This window comes from Bombina bombina, chromosome 4 (genome assembly GCF_027579735.1).
Source record: "Bombina bombina isolate aBomBom1 chromosome 4, aBomBom1.pri, whole genome shotgun sequence".
NCBI lineage: Eukaryota > Metazoa > Chordata > Amphibia > Anura > Bombinatoridae > Bombina > Bombina bombina.
In genome coordinates, this window is record NC_069502.1 from 135976835 (window position 1) to 135995333 (window position 18499).

General features: G+C 38.6%; 1 protein-coding gene across 3 annotated transcripts in view; it reads left to right on the forward strand.

Moving 5' to 3' along the window:
• LDAH (lipid droplet associated hydrolase) overlaps positions 1-18499 on the forward strand; it is a 900338-nt gene that overhangs the window by 607764 nt on the left and 274075 nt on the right. For all 3 annotated transcript variants that reach the window (XM_053709640.1, XM_053709641.1, XM_053709639.1), the window contains exon 6: positions 11696-11936. In XM_053709640.1, coding sequence (XP_053565615.1) covers positions 11696-11936 — 241 coding nt within the window. The remainder of the gene's footprint in view (positions 1-11695; positions 11937-18499) is intronic.

Genomic DNA, 18499 nt, shown 5'->3' on the forward strand with positions numbered 1-18499 from the left:
TTTTTGACTATTCAGTTTTACTTAAGCTACTTAGGAGGGGATAGGTTTTCCCATTCCTCAAGAGCTTATTTTAGGGGTTTATAGTGCTTTGTGCATTATTTAATGCTATAATGGAGCCTTCTGATTTTGTTCCTATTTCTGCCCCAGGAACTTAGTCCCCTGATCACCTTTCTACCAATAATTGTGCTTATTGTAAGAGGGCTGAAGTGCCTTCCTCAACTTTATTTATTATTTATGTGACTCATGTTTAAATTTGTTGTTGCAGTCAGACCAATTTAATGCTGTTTTTGTTAGCAATAATGCTCCTTCTGTTTCTTCATTACAGGAGAATGCAGAGGAACTGTCACTTAAATTGAGAAAGTTAGTTAGCAGCAGTATCTGAAACTATGGCTGCTTCTCCGCCTGCAAACATGCATTTAACGTCAGTATAGGTTTATGTCTTCAAAGGGTGAAGTTTTTCATCTGATTTTGAACCTGATATTTCCTAATTTTTTGTTTGTTTAAAGTTGAACATATTAGTTTCTTGTAAATGAGGTCTTAATTACTTTAGGGGTTAAAAATCCTACAGCTTCTGATGACAAACCTTGTAATCGTTTAAATTACATTTTAAGACTGTTGTTAAAATTCCTGACGTGTTTCCTATTCCTGCAGCTGTCTCTGACATGATTTCTAAGTAATGGTCTGTCTGTAAATTCATTTATTCCTTCTGCAAGGTTTAAGAAATGATATCCTTTACCAACTCCTTATATTAAGATATAGGAAACAGTTCTTAAGGTTGATGGGCCTATTTCCACTTTGGCTAAGCGTACTACTAATCCTTTGGAAGATCATACTTTTTTTTAAAGATCCTCTAGACAGAAAGTTAGTCTTTTCACAGAAGGGCTTTTTTACAAGCATGTTACTTAGGCAGTTATTTCTATAGCTAATGTGGCTGCTGTGTCAACTTATTGGTTATCCAGTCTTTCTGAACAGTGTTTTGAAGATTTTGTTTGTGACAATCTTTTAAGTTTACTTAAAGGGACACTGATGAGGCCTAATTGAACCCAATTTTTTTTCTTTCGTGATTCAGATAGAGCATGCAATTTTAAACAACTTTCTAATTTACTCCTATTATCAAATTTTCTTCATTCTCCTTGGTATGTTTATTTGAAAAGCAAGAATGTAAGTTTAGATGCCAGCCCATTTTTGGTAAACAACCTGGGTTGGCTCTTTAGCTTAGATACCTTCTTTTTCAAATAAATATAGCAAGAGAACAAAGAAAAATTGATAATAGAAGTAAATTAGAAAGTTGCCTAAAATTGCATGCTCTATCTGAACCATGAAAGAAAAAAATTGGGTTCAGTATCCCTTTAAAATGCTCTTTTATTTGTGATGCTGTTGTCAAAAGAATGTCTTTGGCAGTTCTTGCCAGGAGAGGTTTATGGCTTAAATCCTGGTCTGCTGATATGGAGGCCTATTTATCAAAGGTCTGTCGGACATCGCTTTTGTGAGCTGCTGGTGCAATGCCGCCCCCTGCAGACTCGCGGCCAATCGGCTGCCAGCAGGGGGGTGTCAATCAAACCGATTGTATTCGATCGGGTTGCATTTTGGCAATCTCTTTCCGCCTCATCAGAGCAGGAGGACAGGTTATGGAGCAGCAGTCTTTAGACCGCTGCTCCATAACTTGCGTTTCTGGCGAGTCTTAAGACTTGCCAGAAACACGGGCCCTCAAGCTCCATTCGGAGCTTGATAAATGGGCCTCTCAGTGTCTAAATCTAGATTGGTATCTCTTTCCTTTCAGGGTAAGAAATTATTTGGATCAAATATAGATTCTTATTTGTACTGTTACTCGGGGGTAAAGGGGACATTATACCTCAGGATAAAAAAATCTAAAGTAAATCTAAGGCCTTTTACCATTTCCATTCCTTTCACCAGAATAAGGAACAAATGAGTGAACTTCTGGTTCAGTTTAAAGCCCCAGTGTTAACTGGAATAAGTCTAAGCAGGCTAAAAAAATTGTTCCTGCTACTAACAATGCATGAATGATGCAGCCCCCGACCCAGTGTTTCTAGTAGGTGGCAGGTTAAGTCTGCCAACTTCTCAAGTTTCATTAGGAAATTCAGACTAGAGATTCTCGGAAAGAAGTTTTGTTTGTTCTATGTACTTACCTTTCTTTTAAAAGTTTAAGTTTTGTTCCAGTCTCTCCTGAAATTCGTAATCAAGATTTTCTTCTAAAGATCCTGTCAATTGTATGGAGGTTTCTAAGAGTACAATGGGTCTGGTTTCCTTGGGAGGAAAGGCTTCCGATGTTGATTTTGAGTTTCTGCGCAATCTTTAAGGTTCTTTACTATTTAGCCTCTGTTGAAAAGAAAGTTTATTTTCCTCTTGCAGTAAGACTAGGTGACAGTAGTGACTTATCACATCATTCTGATGGAAACTCTTACGGCTAGATTTAGAGTTTTGTCGGTAATGACCCGCGTAGCTAACGCATGCTTTTTTTTCTCCGCACCTTTTAAATACCGCTGGTATTTAGAGTTCACAGAATGGCTGCGTTTTCAGTGCGTTAGGCTCCAAAAAGGGAGCGTAGAGCATAATTTACCGCCACTGCAACTCTCGATACCAGCGGTGCTTACGAACGCGGCCAGCTTCAAAAACATGCTTGTGCACGATTCCCCCATAGGAAACAATGGGGCAGTTTTAGCTGAAAAAAACCTAACACCTGCAAAAAAGCAGCGTTCAGCTCCTAACGCAGCCCCATTGTTTCCTATGGAGAAACACTTCCTAAGTCTGCACCTTACACCCTAACATGTACCCCAATTTAAACACCCCTAACCTTACACTTATTAACCCCTAATCTGCCGCCCCCGCTATCGCTGACCCCTGCATATTATTATTAACCCCTAATCTGCCGCTCCGTACACCGCCGCAACCTACGTTATCCCTATGTACCCCTAATCTGCTGCCCATAACACCGCCGACCCCTATATTATATTTATTAACCCCTAATCTGCCCCCCACAACGTCGCCTCCACCTACCTACAATTATTAACCCCTAATCTGCCGACCGGACTTCACCGCTACTATAATAAATGTATTAACCCCTAATCCGCCTCACTAACCCTATAATAAATAGTATTAACCCCTAATCTGCCCTCCCTAACATCGCCGACACCTAACTTCAAGTATTAACCCCTAATCTGCCGACCGGACCTCACCGCTACTCTAATAAATTTTTTAACCCCTAAAGCTAAGTCTAACCCTAACCCTAACACCCCCCTAAGTTAAATATAATTTAAATCTAACGAAATAAATTAACTCTTATTAAATAAATTATTCCTATTTAAAGCTAAATACTTACCTGTAAAATAAACCCTAATATAGCTACAATATAAATTATAATTATATTGTAGCTATTTTAGGATTTATATTTATTTTACAGGCAACTTTGTATTTATTTTAACCAGGTACAATAGCTATTAAATAGTTAATAACTATTTAATAGCTACCTAGTTAAAATAATTACAAAATTACATGTAAAATAAATCCTAACCTAAGTTACAATTAAACCTAACACTACACTATCATTAAATTAATTAAATTAATTAAATTAAATACCTACAATTATCAACAATTAAACCTAACACTACAATATCAATAAATTAATTAAATACAATACCTACAAATAAATATAATAAAATAAACTAACTAAAGTACAAAAAATAAAAAAGAACTAAGTTACAAAAATAAAAAAATATTTACAAACATTAGAAAAATATTACAACAATTTTAAACTAATTACACCTACTCTAAGCCCCCTAATAAAATAACAAAGCCCCCCAAAATAAAAAAAATGCCCTACCCTATTCTAAATTTAAAATAGAAAAGCTCTTTTACCTTACCAGCCCTTAAAAGGGCCATTTGCGGGGCATGCCCCAAAGAATTCAGCTCTTTTCGCCTGGAGAAAAAAAACATACAATACCCCCCCCCCCCAACATTACAACCCACCACCCACATACCCCTAATCTAACCCAAACCCCCTTAAATAAACCTAACACTAAGCCCCTGAAGATCTTCCTACCTTATCTTCACCACACTGGGTATCACACCGATCCGTCCTGGCTCTGATGTCTTGATCCAAGCCCAAGCGGGGGGCTTAAGACATCCATCCTCCGGCTGAAGTCTTGATCCAAGCGGGCAGAAAAGGACATCCGGACCGGCAAACATCTTCATCCAAGCCGCATCTTCTATGTTCTTCCATCCGATGACGACCGGCTCCATCTTGAAGACCTCCAGCGCTGATCCATCCTCTTCTAACGACGTCCTAACAGCAAATGAAGGTTCCTTTAAGGGACGTCATCCAAGATGGCGTCCCTCGAATTCCGATTGGCTGATAGGATTCTATCAGCCAATCGGAATTAAGGTAGGAAAATTCTGATTGGCTGATGGAATCAGCCAATCAGAATCAAGTTCAATCCGATTGGCTGATCCGATCAGCCAATCAGATTGAGCTTGCATTCTATTGGCTGTTCCGAGCTCAATCTGATTGGCTGATCGGATCAGCCAATCGGATTGAACTTGATTCTGATTGGCTGATTCCATCAGCCAATCAGAATTTTCTACCTTAATTCCGATTGGCTGATAGAATCCTATCAGCCAATCGGAATTCGAGGGACGCCATCTTGGATGACGTCCCTTAAAGGAACCTTAGAACGTTAGAAGAGGATGGATCCGCGCTGGAGGTCTTCAAGATGGAGCCGGTCGTCATCGGATGGAAGAACAAAGAAGATGCGGCTTGGATGAAGATGTTTGCCGGTCCGGATGTCCTCTTCTGCCCGCTTGGATCAAGACTTCAGCCGGAGGATGGATGTCTTCAGCCCCCCGCTTGGGCTTGGATCAAGACATCGGAGCCAGGACGGATCGGTGTGATACCCGGTGTGGTGAAGATAAGGTAGGAAGATCTTCAGGGGCTTAGTGTTAGGTTTATTTAAGGGGGGTTTGGGTTAGATTAGGGGTATGTGGGTGGTGGGTTGTAATGTTGGGGGGGGGGGTATTGTATGGGTTTTTTTTCACAGGCAAAAGAGCTGAATTCTTTGGGGCATGCCCCGCAAATGGCCCTTTTAAGGGCTGGTAAGGTAAAAGAGCTTTTCTATTTTAATTTTAGAATAGGGTAGGGCATTTTTTTTATTTTGGGGGGCTTTGTTATTTTATTAGGGGGCTTAGAGTAGGTGTAATTAGTTTAAAATTGTTGTAATATTTTTCTAATGTTTGTAAATATTTTTTTATTTTTTGTACTTTAGTTAGTTTATTTCATTGTATTTATTTGTAGGTATTGTATTTAATTAATTTATTGATAGTGTAGTGTTAGGTTTAATTGTAGGTAATTGTAGGTATTTTATTTAATTAATTTATTGATAGTGTAGTGTTAGGTTTAATTGTAACTTAGGTTAGGATTTATTTTACAGGTAATTTTGTAATTATTTTAACTAGGTAACTATTAAATAGTTATTAACTATTTAATAGCTATTGTACCTGGTTAAAATAATTACAAAGTTGCCTGTAAAATAAATATAAATCCTAAAATAGCTACAATATAATTATAATTTAAATGGTAGCTATATTAGGGTTTATTTTACAGGTAAGTATTTAGCTTTAAATAGGAATAATTTATTTAATAAGAGTTAATTTATTTCGTTAGATTTAAATTATATTTAAGTTAGGGGGGTGTTAGTGTTAGGGTTAGACTTAGCTTTAGGGGTTAATACATTTATTATAGTAGCGGTGTGGTCCGGTCGGCAGATTAGGGGTTAATAATTGTAGGTAGGTGGAGGCAACATTGGGGGCGGCAGATTAGGGTTTAATAAATATAATATTTTGTTGGCGTTGTTAGGGGCAGCAGATTAGGGGTACATAGGTATAATGTAGGTTGCGGCGGTGTACGGAGCGGCAGATTAGGGGTTAAAAAAATATGCAGGTGTCAGCGATAGCGGGGGCGGCAGATTAGGGGTTAATAAATATTATGTAGGTGTCGGCGGTATTAGGGGCAGCAGATTAGGGGTAAATAGGGATAACGTAGGTGGCGGCTGTGTGCGGTCGGCAGATTAGGGGTTAAAAATTTTTAATAGAGTGGCGGCGATGTGGGGGGGGCCTCGGTTTAGGGGTACATAGGTAGTTTATGGGTGTTAGTGTACTTTAGAGCACAGTAGTTAAGAGCTTTATGAACCGGCGTTAGCCCAGAAAGCTCTTAACTCCTGTTTTTTTTTCTGCGGCTGGAGTCTTGTCGTTAGATTTCTAACGCTCACTTCAGCCACGACTCTAAATACCGGCGTTAGAAAGATCCCATTGAAAAGATAGGATACGCAATTGACGTAAGGGGATCGCGGCTGCAAAGTGAGCGTTAGACCCTTTCCTGACTGACTCTAGGGGCTCCATGTACGAAGCAGCGAAAGCTGCTCCGGAGCCTTTGCCAGGCAGGTTCGCATATGTGAGCCTGCTTCCCGCAATGTAAGAAGCAGCGGTCATTAGACCGCTGCTTCCTACACCCTACGCCACCTCTTAGGTGGCGAAGCAAAATCACAGAGAGCGCGCTCGCTCTCGGTGATTGACAGCCCCTTCAGTCGCGTGATTGGTCGCGCGACTGAAGGGGCGGGCATTACACATTCTGCTGAGTGTGTAATGATACATACGGGCAAGCGGATCAATAGATCCGCTGCCCGTGTGTAGCGGAGGCGGGCGGGCGGACAGCTTCGCGAGTTAAGAAGCTGTCCGCCCGCCTCTTAGTACATGGAGCCCTAAATACCAGCGGTAGCCCAAAACCAGCGTTAGGAGCCTCTAACGCTGGTTTTGACGGCTAACACCAAACTCTAAATCTAGCGGTTAGTTTCTCAGTGATCAGGGTGATGTTTTGTATTCCCTCTTAGCAAAAGAACAGTTGTTGTCTATCTTTGATAGTTTTCATTCTAGGGATGATCATCTGGCAAATGAATTTCTTCTGTCCTCAGTTTTTTCTCCTAGAGGAGTTGTTTCTTCTTGTTTCTTCAGCAGGTATTCAAACGGATATTGAACATACATCTCAGGCACTTTGTAGGGATCAGGGTCGTTTACATAGTATTAGTATTTGTTCTACTACTTCCCTTGTTGTTTCAGCTTGTGTATCTGTTGGTATGTCTACTCAGAATAGTTTTCAAGCTGAGCCTTGAAAGAACATTGGTGGTTCTTGTAATCATACTGTGATTTTACAGGATTTGGTTTCCAAATCTAGAACAGAGGTTCAGTTACCTACTTTTTCCTCTGCCTCTGGGGCTAGGCCTTCTATTCCTAAATTTGCTTTTCCATCTAGTTCTCAAGTATCTGAGCTTGATGTTAGTGAAATTCAACGTTTAATTCTAAGTCATAGGGGTTTCTCTGATTCTGTGATTGAAACCTTAATTCAGACTTGAAAGCCTGTAACTAGGAAAATTTACAATAAAGTCTGGAAAGCCTTCATTTCTTGGTGTATAGACCATGGTTTTTCTTGCCATTCTTTTAGAATTCCTAGGATTCTACAGTTTTTACAGGATGGCTTGGATTAGGTTTTATCTGCAAGTTCCCTGAGAGGTCAGATTTCTGCTCTTTCAGTTTTGTTTCATAGGAAAATTGCTAATCGTCCTGATATCCATGGTTTTGTCCAGGCTTTGGTTCATATCAAACCTGTAATTAAGCCAATTTCTCCTCCTTGGAATCTGAACTTTGTATTTAGAGTTTTGCAAGCTTCTCCTTTTGAACCTATAAATAAGATTGACATTAAGCTACTTTCTTGGAAAATGTTGTTTCTTTTAGCTATTTAATCTGCTAGAACAGTTTCTGAATTATCTGTTCTTTCTTGTTAACGTCCCTATCTGATTTTTCATCAGGATAAGGCAAAATTAAACTTTCATGATTCAGATAGAGCATGCGATTTTAAGCAACTTTCTAATTTACTCCTATTATGAAATTTTCTTCATTCTCTTGGTATCTTTATTTGATTGTAAGCTTAGGAACCGACCATTTTTGGTTCAGCACCTGAGTAGGCCTTGCTGATTGGTGACTACATTTAGACACCAATAAGAAAGCGCTACCCAGGTGCTGAACCAAAAATAGGCCGGCTCCTATGCTTACATTCCTGCTTTTTCAAATAAAGCTACCAAGAGAACGAAGAAAATTTGATAATAGGAGTAAATTCAAAAATTGCTTAAAATTGCATGATCTGGGGCTGATTTATTAAAGTGCGGACGGACATGATACAATGTAGCGTATTATGTCTGCATACGCTGTCAGCATTTATCATTGCACAAGCAGTTCTTGTGAACTACTTGTGCAATGCCGCCCCCTGCAAATTCGTGGCCAATCGGCCGCTAGCAGGGGGTGTCAATCAGCCCGATCGTATGGGATCGGGCGGATTGATATCCGTAGCCTCAGAGCAGGCAGACAAGTTATGGAGCAGCAGTCTTTAGACCGCTGCTTCATAACTTCTGTTTCCGGCAAGCTTGAAAGCTTGCGCGGAAACAGGGGCATCAATCTCCGTTCGGAAAGTCAAAACTAAACTTGCATGATTCAGATAGAACATGTAATTTTAAGACACTTTTAAATTTTCTCCTATTTTCAAACATGCTTCATTCTCTTAGTATCCCTTTTTGAAAAAGATTGCACACATATCCTACACTAGTGGGAGTTAGCTGCTGATTGGTGTCTGCACACATTTGTGTTTAGCTAGCTGCCAATATTCCTTCAGCAAAGGATAGCAAGAGACTGAAGCAAATTTGATAATAGAAGTAATTTGGAAAGTTGATTAAAATTGTATGTTATATCCAAATCACAAAATAAAATGTTTGGATTCTTGTCCTTTTAAGAAATACTTTTTTATGTTTTGCCAAATGTTGTTTCTTCTGATAAAATCTGCAGAGAAATTGCTGTTACTTCTTTGTGTCCTAATCCCAAGTCTGCATCAAAAAAATCTTTGCATAATTTGGATGTTGTTAGGGCATTAAAGTATTACAATGATGCTACTTAGGCCTTTAGACAAACTACTATTTTGTTCATTCATTTTTCTGACTCTTTGTTGAAACTTTAGATTCCCAAGGCTTATTTGGAGGCAGGTCAGCTCCACCGCAACGGATTCCTGCTCATTCTACCAGATCAGGTGCTACTTCATGGTCTTTTAAGAATGAGGTCTCTTTTGATCAAACTTATAAAGCAGCTACTTAGTCTTCATTGCATACGTTTACTAAATTCTACCATTTTGATCTTGCTTCTTCTGAGGCAGCTTTTGGTAGAAAGGTGTTTCAGGCAGTTGTTTCAGTTTGATTCTTGAATGTTTCATGTTTTTGAGTGCATTAAAAAAAAAGTTGAGGCTGTGGATTTAATTTCTCAGTGAAAAATATATTTTTAAATCCTTCCCTTTAGGTTATTACTCGTTGACTCCATAGCTTGAGTATTAGTTCCCATGAGTAATGGATTGTGGGCTCACACCGCCTATACACACACACATATATATATATATATATATATATATATATATATATATATGTATGTATGTGTTTATATGTGTATATACACATATTAACATATAAATATATATGTATATAAGTATATACATATATATTTACAGGGTTCACACTAGGGGTGCCTGGATATATCGGCCCCTGAAACTTATTGCCCAAAAATGGGGTTATCTGTGTTTTGCTGATAGGAAAAAAACCTGCCGAAAATGACCAAAAATTTAAAACCCTATTTTACCCTTCCTCGGACCCAGCACTGTCCCGTAGAACGCTGTCTCCACTGCCCTCCCTCAAGCGTTTTGCGGATATTTTGGTTATTATGCCTCCGTAAACTCCGCCCACCTTCCCCTGCAAGTTAAAAGGGACTGCCGAGCTAACCTTCCACTGTCTTCCATACTGGTTTTGCAGGTAATACTCAGGAATGGTCCAGACTCCGGTTTAATTATTTTTTAATTGTGGTCTGCCTCTGATAAGCCTGGGGTCTGGTTAAATTAAAAGCACTGCAGTACATGTCTGTGACATTACACATATGTCTCTTAAAGCAGTACAGATTTTTTTTTATTGTGAGCAAACTATTTAATTTTTAATCACAACAGATATAGCAGTAACGTATAAAAGCAACGTTTAAACTTTTTTTGTTGTTGTTGCTGATTTTCTAATAATTTTTTGTTTCATTTTAAAATTCAGAATAATATTAGCTACACAATTTTGTGCTCTTAAAATGATTTGCCTGAAAGAAAAAAAATCTATGACATTATTATTATAATTTCTATTTAGAATTATATTTAAACCACCTGATTAGTTAGCAGTATTAAAAGACTAACTACAGGGTATTTTCTGAGCTAAAACAAATCTATACAAAAGGGTGATTCATATACAAACATTAATCTGCAATCTCTCTAGCCCCAACAATTTTAAAACATATTTCATTTAAAAAAAAAATAGCACAAGATATTTTTCTCTGTTATGTAGTGAAAATGATTCTGCAGATTTATATGAATTAAATAAATACAATTGATTAATGTGGCAAATGTTAAAAAAAAACAAAAACAAACAAACAAACAACAAGCAGTACCCAGACTGTGAGTTTATTGCTTAGCCCCATACTGCCTACAGCCAGTTGATGTCAGTATGGGCACCATATAACCTGGACAGAACTTTTCTTTGCAGCTAGGAAGTAACATGAATTCAGGTTACTTGGATCCAGGAATTTTCTAACACTTACTTATTAAATGAATTTAGAATAATTTATTTTTTTAATTGAAATTGGCTTGTATTTTTTAAATTTGTATTCATTTACATTCATGACATTAATTAAAGTCTAATATAATACAATTATACCACAAACAAAATGGTCAGTTTAGGTTTTGGTTTTTGGTGCTTCCTAAAATTTCCGTTTCGGTCCAGACTTTTCATTTCGGTGCTAGTACACACGGTTCCCATTAACCACAATGTTAAAAGGCACTTTAACCCCTTATAACGGCTTCATGCAGTTACTTTAAAGAGCACTACACTGTATTTTGGGGGCGATTGGGGGACATTTATAAAATTAACCATAGATCTGATCTCTGGTTAATTTTCACAGCAATAGCCAGCCACTTGTAATGGCTGGTTATTTATTGTGCCCCCGTAAACAGGCAAATTTGTACTTGTAATGTAGCTCAATATGTTTTATTGCAATTAAATCACAGTGCAGCACAGATGAACATTGTGTATCTGTCATAAGTGTACTGGCTTACAAAAATACTCTATTGGTTCTCCTAACAAAAATGGCATGGAATATTATTTTGTATATAAATTTTTTGTTGCCTGCATTGATAAATGCTTATTTACCACATATTATATACATATTTATTTAGCCATTCTATTCTTTTACATGCAGTCTAACCTTCCTTTGTTGTGCTAAAAACGCCTTAATACTGGCTAATCATGGAAAACTTTTGTTTTTCCTAAGAGTATATGCAAACATATAGGCAAATAGATAAATCATTTTTTAATATCTAAAATATTGTATTCATTGCATTTTATTTAACAATGGTAATCAGTGACTGTAATGTTGAGTGTTATCTTTAAGAAAACCTTTAAATATTCTTTGTCTCATTGTCAAATTAAGTCATAATTATGTAAACTTTAAAAGCCCCTTTAAATGTGATCACACTGACTTATACAGTTGCTTTTTTTTATTTATTTTTGGGGATTCGCAGGTTGTCCAGTCCATTCTACTGTTTCCAACAATTGAACGAATGTCTCAGACGCCCCAAGGCAAAATCATGACACCATTTCTGTGCAGTCTGCGCTACATTGTATATATGCCGCTTTTCCTGCTCTCCTTTCTACCAGAAAGCTTGAAAGCTGCGGTGGTGAGATTTGCTATGTGGGGAATAAAATCTGTTGATGAATCTTCACTGACTGCAGCACTAGATCTTTTTAGAATTGAATGTACAGGTGAGTCAGTTTTATCTTTTGTTATGTGCATCAGGTACCAAAGAATGGCACTGCATAAAAGTACACTTGTTATCATTAATACTGGTAGCTATCAAAGCTACATACAATACGGGTCATTACATCAGCAGTATATACCTCTTGTCATTGGCTTTCAGCTAGCTCGCAGTAGTGTATTACTGCTCTTTCAACAAAAGTTATTTGAAAAACCTTGGGATTCATGTCCCTTCAATTCATAGAAGACTGAAACATTAGTTTTGAATAATGCTAGCTCTTTAAGATAAAATGTGCTTGTGTAATTCAGTGAATTGCAGGTTAAATAGATGTTCAAGTTATGATGGGAAAGGTTTGGAATTTAACCAGCATTAGATATGTGAATTTGTTTTCAGATTAATAATTATGAAAACTGCATTTTTTGTTATTCTAAGTTTTTGTTTACAAATGAACAAACAATTGTTATGTATATTATAAAATAAGAAAATGGATATTCACCATTTGAGACCCAAGAGTGGTCTTCTATTGTTCAGGACTGCCTCCTATAGCTTGGCATCTTTTGTTAGTACTAGGAGGTCCAAGAGTGGTCTTATGGGTCATTTAGAAGGCGTATAGTCCGTCTGGCAAATAAAAGGCTTAAAATTACTCATGCAAATTGTCTTTTAAACATGCTATGTATATCTTGTTTAGCTTGTATTGGTTGTATGTATAGCAACAATTCATCTATATAGACTTAAATTACATATATTGTTTATGTGTCTTAAATGATATCTATAAATAATATTACTAATAACTGCTTGCATTAGATTTGCACACCTTTTTTTCTCATTTTTTAAAATTGTATTTATTATTTTATTTAGTGATTCAGTGAGATGTAAATCACATGAAAGGGATATGAAACCTAATTTTTCAAATAAAGATACCAAGAGAACGAAGAAAAAATTATAATAGGAGTAAATTAGAAAGTTGCTTAAAATTCTACGCTCTATATGAATCATTAAAGAAGAAAATTGGGTTTCATATCACTTTAAATCATATAAATCAGTTTATAGATTATTCTTTTTTGAATTTGTATAATTAATGGATTTACACTAATTGAGTCAAATGTAAATATATTACCGAAGGTAATTGATTGTAGAGATTCCTTTTCTAAGATTTTTTTGGGTGGGTTACTTCCCATTTTGGTTTGAGTAATATTATAAGAATGAATTTGTTTAATTAGAATAATAATAATAATACATGTATTTAACAGATTTTTTTAACTTTTTATTCATTTATATTTTGTAACCTACACAGTATATTTTTTAAATATAGACTGCTTGGGCTTCCAGCATTATGGATATAGATCTACATTATGTGGTACAATAGTCTATGTACAGCATGAGGTAGATCTACGTCCATTTGGCCTAAGGGGTTAAAACAGAGCAGAAGTTAAGTTTATTACAGAATAAAATATGGTTCTTAGATTATCAACTTTATGTTAAAGATCCAACTAAAGGGAGCTTAGGAAAATGATCGTGACGCTTCAGTACATCCAGCACTAATTTATTTTGGTTAATTTGTGGGTTTCCTTTTTAAAGGGACAATAAAGTTAAAATTAAACTTTTAAGATTCAGATAGAACATGCAATTTTAAACAATTTTCTGATTTATTTCTATTATCTAACTTCCTTTGTTCCTTTGGTATCCTTTGCTGAAAAGCATACCTAGGTAGGCTCAGGAACAGAAGTGCACTACTGTGTGCTAGCTGCTGATTGGTGGATGCACATATATACCTCGTCATTGGCAGTAAACTTGACAGTTGCTTTATCTAAATCATGAAAGAAAATTTTTGGTATCATGTCCTTTTAAAATGAATATTGAACAGCAATGAAACAAAGAAAATAACCCATAGTTAGAGAGTATAACTTACTACATTATGAATTTGAACTAAAGAAATTATATAAAAGCCCACCAAATGTTGAATTGTGCGGAATTCTGAATGACATATATTAAAGAATGAGATACAATCCAAAAGAATGAAAAAAAATTGCACTTATCGAAACAGGAGAAATGTTTGATCAATACATTTCGGAATATGGGTAGAGAAAGCTATATTAATTATAATACGCCTAGATTTAGAGTGTAACGTTAGCCGTCAAAAGCAGCGTTAAGGGCTCCTAACGCTGCTTTCTCCTGTTAAGTGTGGTCAGTCCACGGGTCATCATTACTTCTGGGATATTAACTCCTCCCCAACAGGAAGTGCAAGAGGATCACCCAGCAGAGCTGCTATATAGCTCCTCCCCTCTACGTCACACCCAGTCATTCTCTTGCACCCAACTAATAGATAGGATGTGTGAGAGGACTGTGGTGATTATACTTAGTTTTATACCTTCAATCAAAAGTTTTTTATTTTAAAACAGCACCGGAGTGTGTTGTTCCTTCTCTGGTAGAATTTGAAGAAGAATCTACCTGAGTTTTTTGTATGATTTTAGCCGGAGTAGTTAAGATCATATTGCTGTTCTCGGCCATCTGAGTGAGGTAAACTTCAGATCAGGGGACAGCGGGCAGGTTAACCTGCAAAGAGGTATGTAGCAGCATATTATTTTCTGAGAATGAAATTGACTGAGAAAATTCTGCCATACCGATATAATGTAAGCTCAGCCTTAAATGCAGTAGTAGCAACTGGTATCAGGCTGTCATGTATGTATATTTACACTTCAGTATTCTGGGGAATGGCACTTCACTGGGATAATACTGTATGCATAAGACTTTAGCCTAACTTGCAGTGACTAGCAACAGGCTTTCTAATGACATTTCATTTATTTGATGTTAAACGTTTTTGCTGGCATGTTAAATCGTTTAATTATCTGAGGTACTGGGTGAAAAATTATTTTGGACACTGTTTTTTTCCACTTGGCAGTCGTTTTATTTAATTTAAGACAGTTTACTGATCTCCCTCACTGTTGTGTGTGAGGGGGAGGGGCCTATTTTGGCGCTTTTGCTACGCATCAGAAAATTCAGTCACAAGTCTGTTTTCTTCCCTGCATGATCCGGTTCGTCTCTACAGAGCTCAGGGGTCTTCAAAGGTTACTTTGAGGGAGGTAATCACTCACAGCAGAGCTGTGAGATTGTGATTGACTGTGATAAAAAACGTTTATATTCTGTACTTTTTTTCTGATATTCAGGGTTAGTTATCCATTGCTAATGGGGGCAATCCTTTGCTAAAATTGTGTTTTTACCGGAAAGAATTTGATGTTATAGTTTCTCCGGTTTATTATTACTCAACTGTCATAACTTTTTTCTGTGCTTCTTAAAGGCACAGTACGTTTTTCATATTATTTGTAAATTGCTTTGAAAAGTATTTCCAAGTTGCTAGTTTAATTGCTAGTGTGTTAAACATGTCTGACTCAGAGGAATATCTCTGTGCTATATGTGCTAAAGCCAAAGTGGAGCCCAATAGAAATTTATGTACTAATTGCATTGATGCTACTTTAAATAAAAGTCAATCTGTACAAATTGAACATCATTCACCAAACAACGAGGGGAGAGTTATGCCGACTAACTCGCCTCACGTGTCAGTACCTGCATCTCCCGCTCGGGAGGTGCGTGATATTGTGGCGCCGAGTACATCAGGGCGGCCATTACAAATCACTTTACAGGATATGGCTAATGTTATGACTGAAGTTTTGGCTAAATTACCAGAACTTAGAGGTAAGCGTGATCACTCTGGGGTGAGAACAGAGTGCGCTGTTGATAATAGGACCATGTCTGATACTGCGTCACAGTATGCTGAACATGAGGACGGAGAGCTTCAATCTGCAGGTGACGGTTCTGATCCCAATAGAATGGATTCAGACATTTCTAATTTTAAGTTTAAACTCGAAAACCTCCGTGTACTGTTAGGGGAGGTATTAGCAGCTCTGAATGATTGTAACACCGTTGCAATCCCAGAGAAATTATGTAGGCTGGATAGATACTATGCGGTACCGGCGAGTACTGACGTATTTCCTATACCTAAGAGGCTTACAGAGATAATTACTAAGGAGTGGGATAGGCCCGGTGTACCCTTTTCCCCCCCTCCTGTGTTTAGGAAAATGTTTCCAATAGACGCCACCACACGGGACTTATGGCAGACGGTCCCTAAAGTGGAGGGAGCGGTTTCTACTCTGGCTAAGCGTACCACTATCCCGGTGGAGGATAGCTGTGCCTTTTCAGATCCAATGGATAAAAAATTAGAGGGTTACCTTAAGAAAATGTTTGTTCAACAAGGTTTTATATTGCAACCCCTTGCATGTATTGCGTCTGTCTCGGCCGCGGCCGCTTTTTGGTCCGAGTCCCTGGAAGAGACTCTTGACTCAATAACTATAGATGAGATTTCAAGCAAGCTTAAAACACTTAAGCTAGCTAATTCATTTGTTTCAGATGCCGTAGTACATTTAACAAAACTTACGGCTAAGAATTCCGGATTCGCCATTCAGGCACGCAGAGCACTGTGGATAAAATCCTGGTCAGCTGACGTTACTTCTAAATCTAAATTACTTAACATACCTTTCAAAGGGCAGACCTTATTCGGGCCCGGTTTGAAAGAAATTATCGCTGACATTACAGGAGGTAAAGGCCATGCCCTGCCTCAAGACAGAGCCAAACCTAAGGCTAGACAGTCTAATTTTCGTTCCTTTCGTAATTTCAAGGCAGGAGCAGCATCAACTTCCTCTGCTCCAAAACAGGAAGGAGCTGTTGCTCGCTACAGACAAGGCTGGAGACCTAACCAGTCCTGGAACAAGGGCAAGCAGGCCAGAAAACCTGCTACTGCCCCTAAGACAGCATGAATCGAGGGCCCCCGATCCGGAAACGGATCTAGTGGGGGGCAGACTTTATCTCTTCGCCCAGGCTTGGGCAAGAGATGTCCAGGATCCCTGGGCGTTAGAGATCATATCTCAGGGATATCTTCTGGACTTCAAATCCTCTCCCCCAAAAGGGAGATTTCATCTGTCAAGGTTGTCAACAAACCAAATAAAGAAAGAGGCGTTTCTACGCTGTGTACAAGATCTTTTACTAATGGGAGTGATCCATCCAGTTCCACGGTCGGAACATGGACAGGGGTTTTACTCAAATCTGTTTGTGGTTCCCAAAAAAGAGGGAACCATCAGGCCAATCTTGGATTTAAAGATCCTAAACAAATTCCTAAGAGTTCCATCGTTCAAAATGGAAACTATTCGGACAATCCTACCCATGATCCAAAAGGGTCAGTACATGACCACAGTGGATTTAAAGGATGCTTACCTTCACATACCGATTCACAAAGATCATTACCGGTATCTAAGGTTTGCCTTCCTAGACAGGCATTACCAGTTTGTAGCTCTTCCATTCGGATTGGCTACGGCTCCAAGAATCTTCACAAAGGTTCTGGGTACTCTTCTGGCGGTACTAAGACCGCAAGGAATTTCGGTAGCTCCGTACCTAGACGACATTCTGATACAAGCTTCAAGTTTTCAAACTGCCAAGTCTCATACAGAGTTAGTACTGGCATTTCTAAGGTCGCATGGATGGAAGGTGAACGAAAAGAAGAGTTCTCTCTTTCCACTCACAAGAGTTCCCTTCTTGGGGACTCTTATAGATTCTGTAGAAATGAAGATTTACCTGACAGAAGACAGGTTAACAAAGCTTCAAAATGCATGCCGTGTCCTTCATTCCATTCAACACCCGTCAGTAGCTCAATGCATGGCTTAATGGTAGCGGCAATGGACATAGTACCCTTTGCACGCCTACATCTCAGACCGCTGCAATTGTGCATGCTAAGTCAGTGGAATGGGGATTACTCAGATTTGTCCCCTACTCTGAATCTGGATCAAGAGACCAGAAATTCTCTTCTATGGTGGCTTTCTCGGCCACATCTGTCCAGGGGAATGCCATTCAGCAGGCCGGATTGGACAATTGTAACAACAGACGCCAGCCTACTAGGTTGGGGCGCTGTCTGGAATTCTCTGAAGGCTCAGGGATCATGGACTCGGGAGGAGAGTCTCCTGCCTATAAACATTCTGGAATTGAGAGCAGTTCTCAATGCTCTTCTGGCTTGGCCCCAGTTAACAACTCGGGGGTTCATCAGGTTTCAGTCGGACAACATCACGACTGTAGCTTACATCAACCATCAAGGAGGGACAAGAAGCTCCCTAGCGATGATGGAAGTATCAAAGATAATTCGCTGGGCAGAGTTTCACTCTTGCCACCTGTCAGCAATCCACATCCCGGGAGTGGAGAACTGGGAGGCGGATTTCCTAAGTCGTCAGACTCTTCATCCGGGGGAGTGGGAACTTCATCCGGAGGTCTTTGCCCAAATACTTCGACGTTGGGGCAAACCAGAGATAGATCTCATGGCGTCTCGACAGAACGCCAAGCTTCCTTGTTACGGGTCCAGATCCAGGGATCCGGGAGCGGTCCTGATAGATGCTTTGACAGCACCTTGGACCTTCGGGATGGCTTATGTGTTTCCACCCTTCCCGATGCTTCCTCGATTGATTGCCAGAATCAAACAGGAGAGAGCATCAGTGATTCTAATAGCGCCTGCGTGGCCACGCAGGACCTGGTATGCGG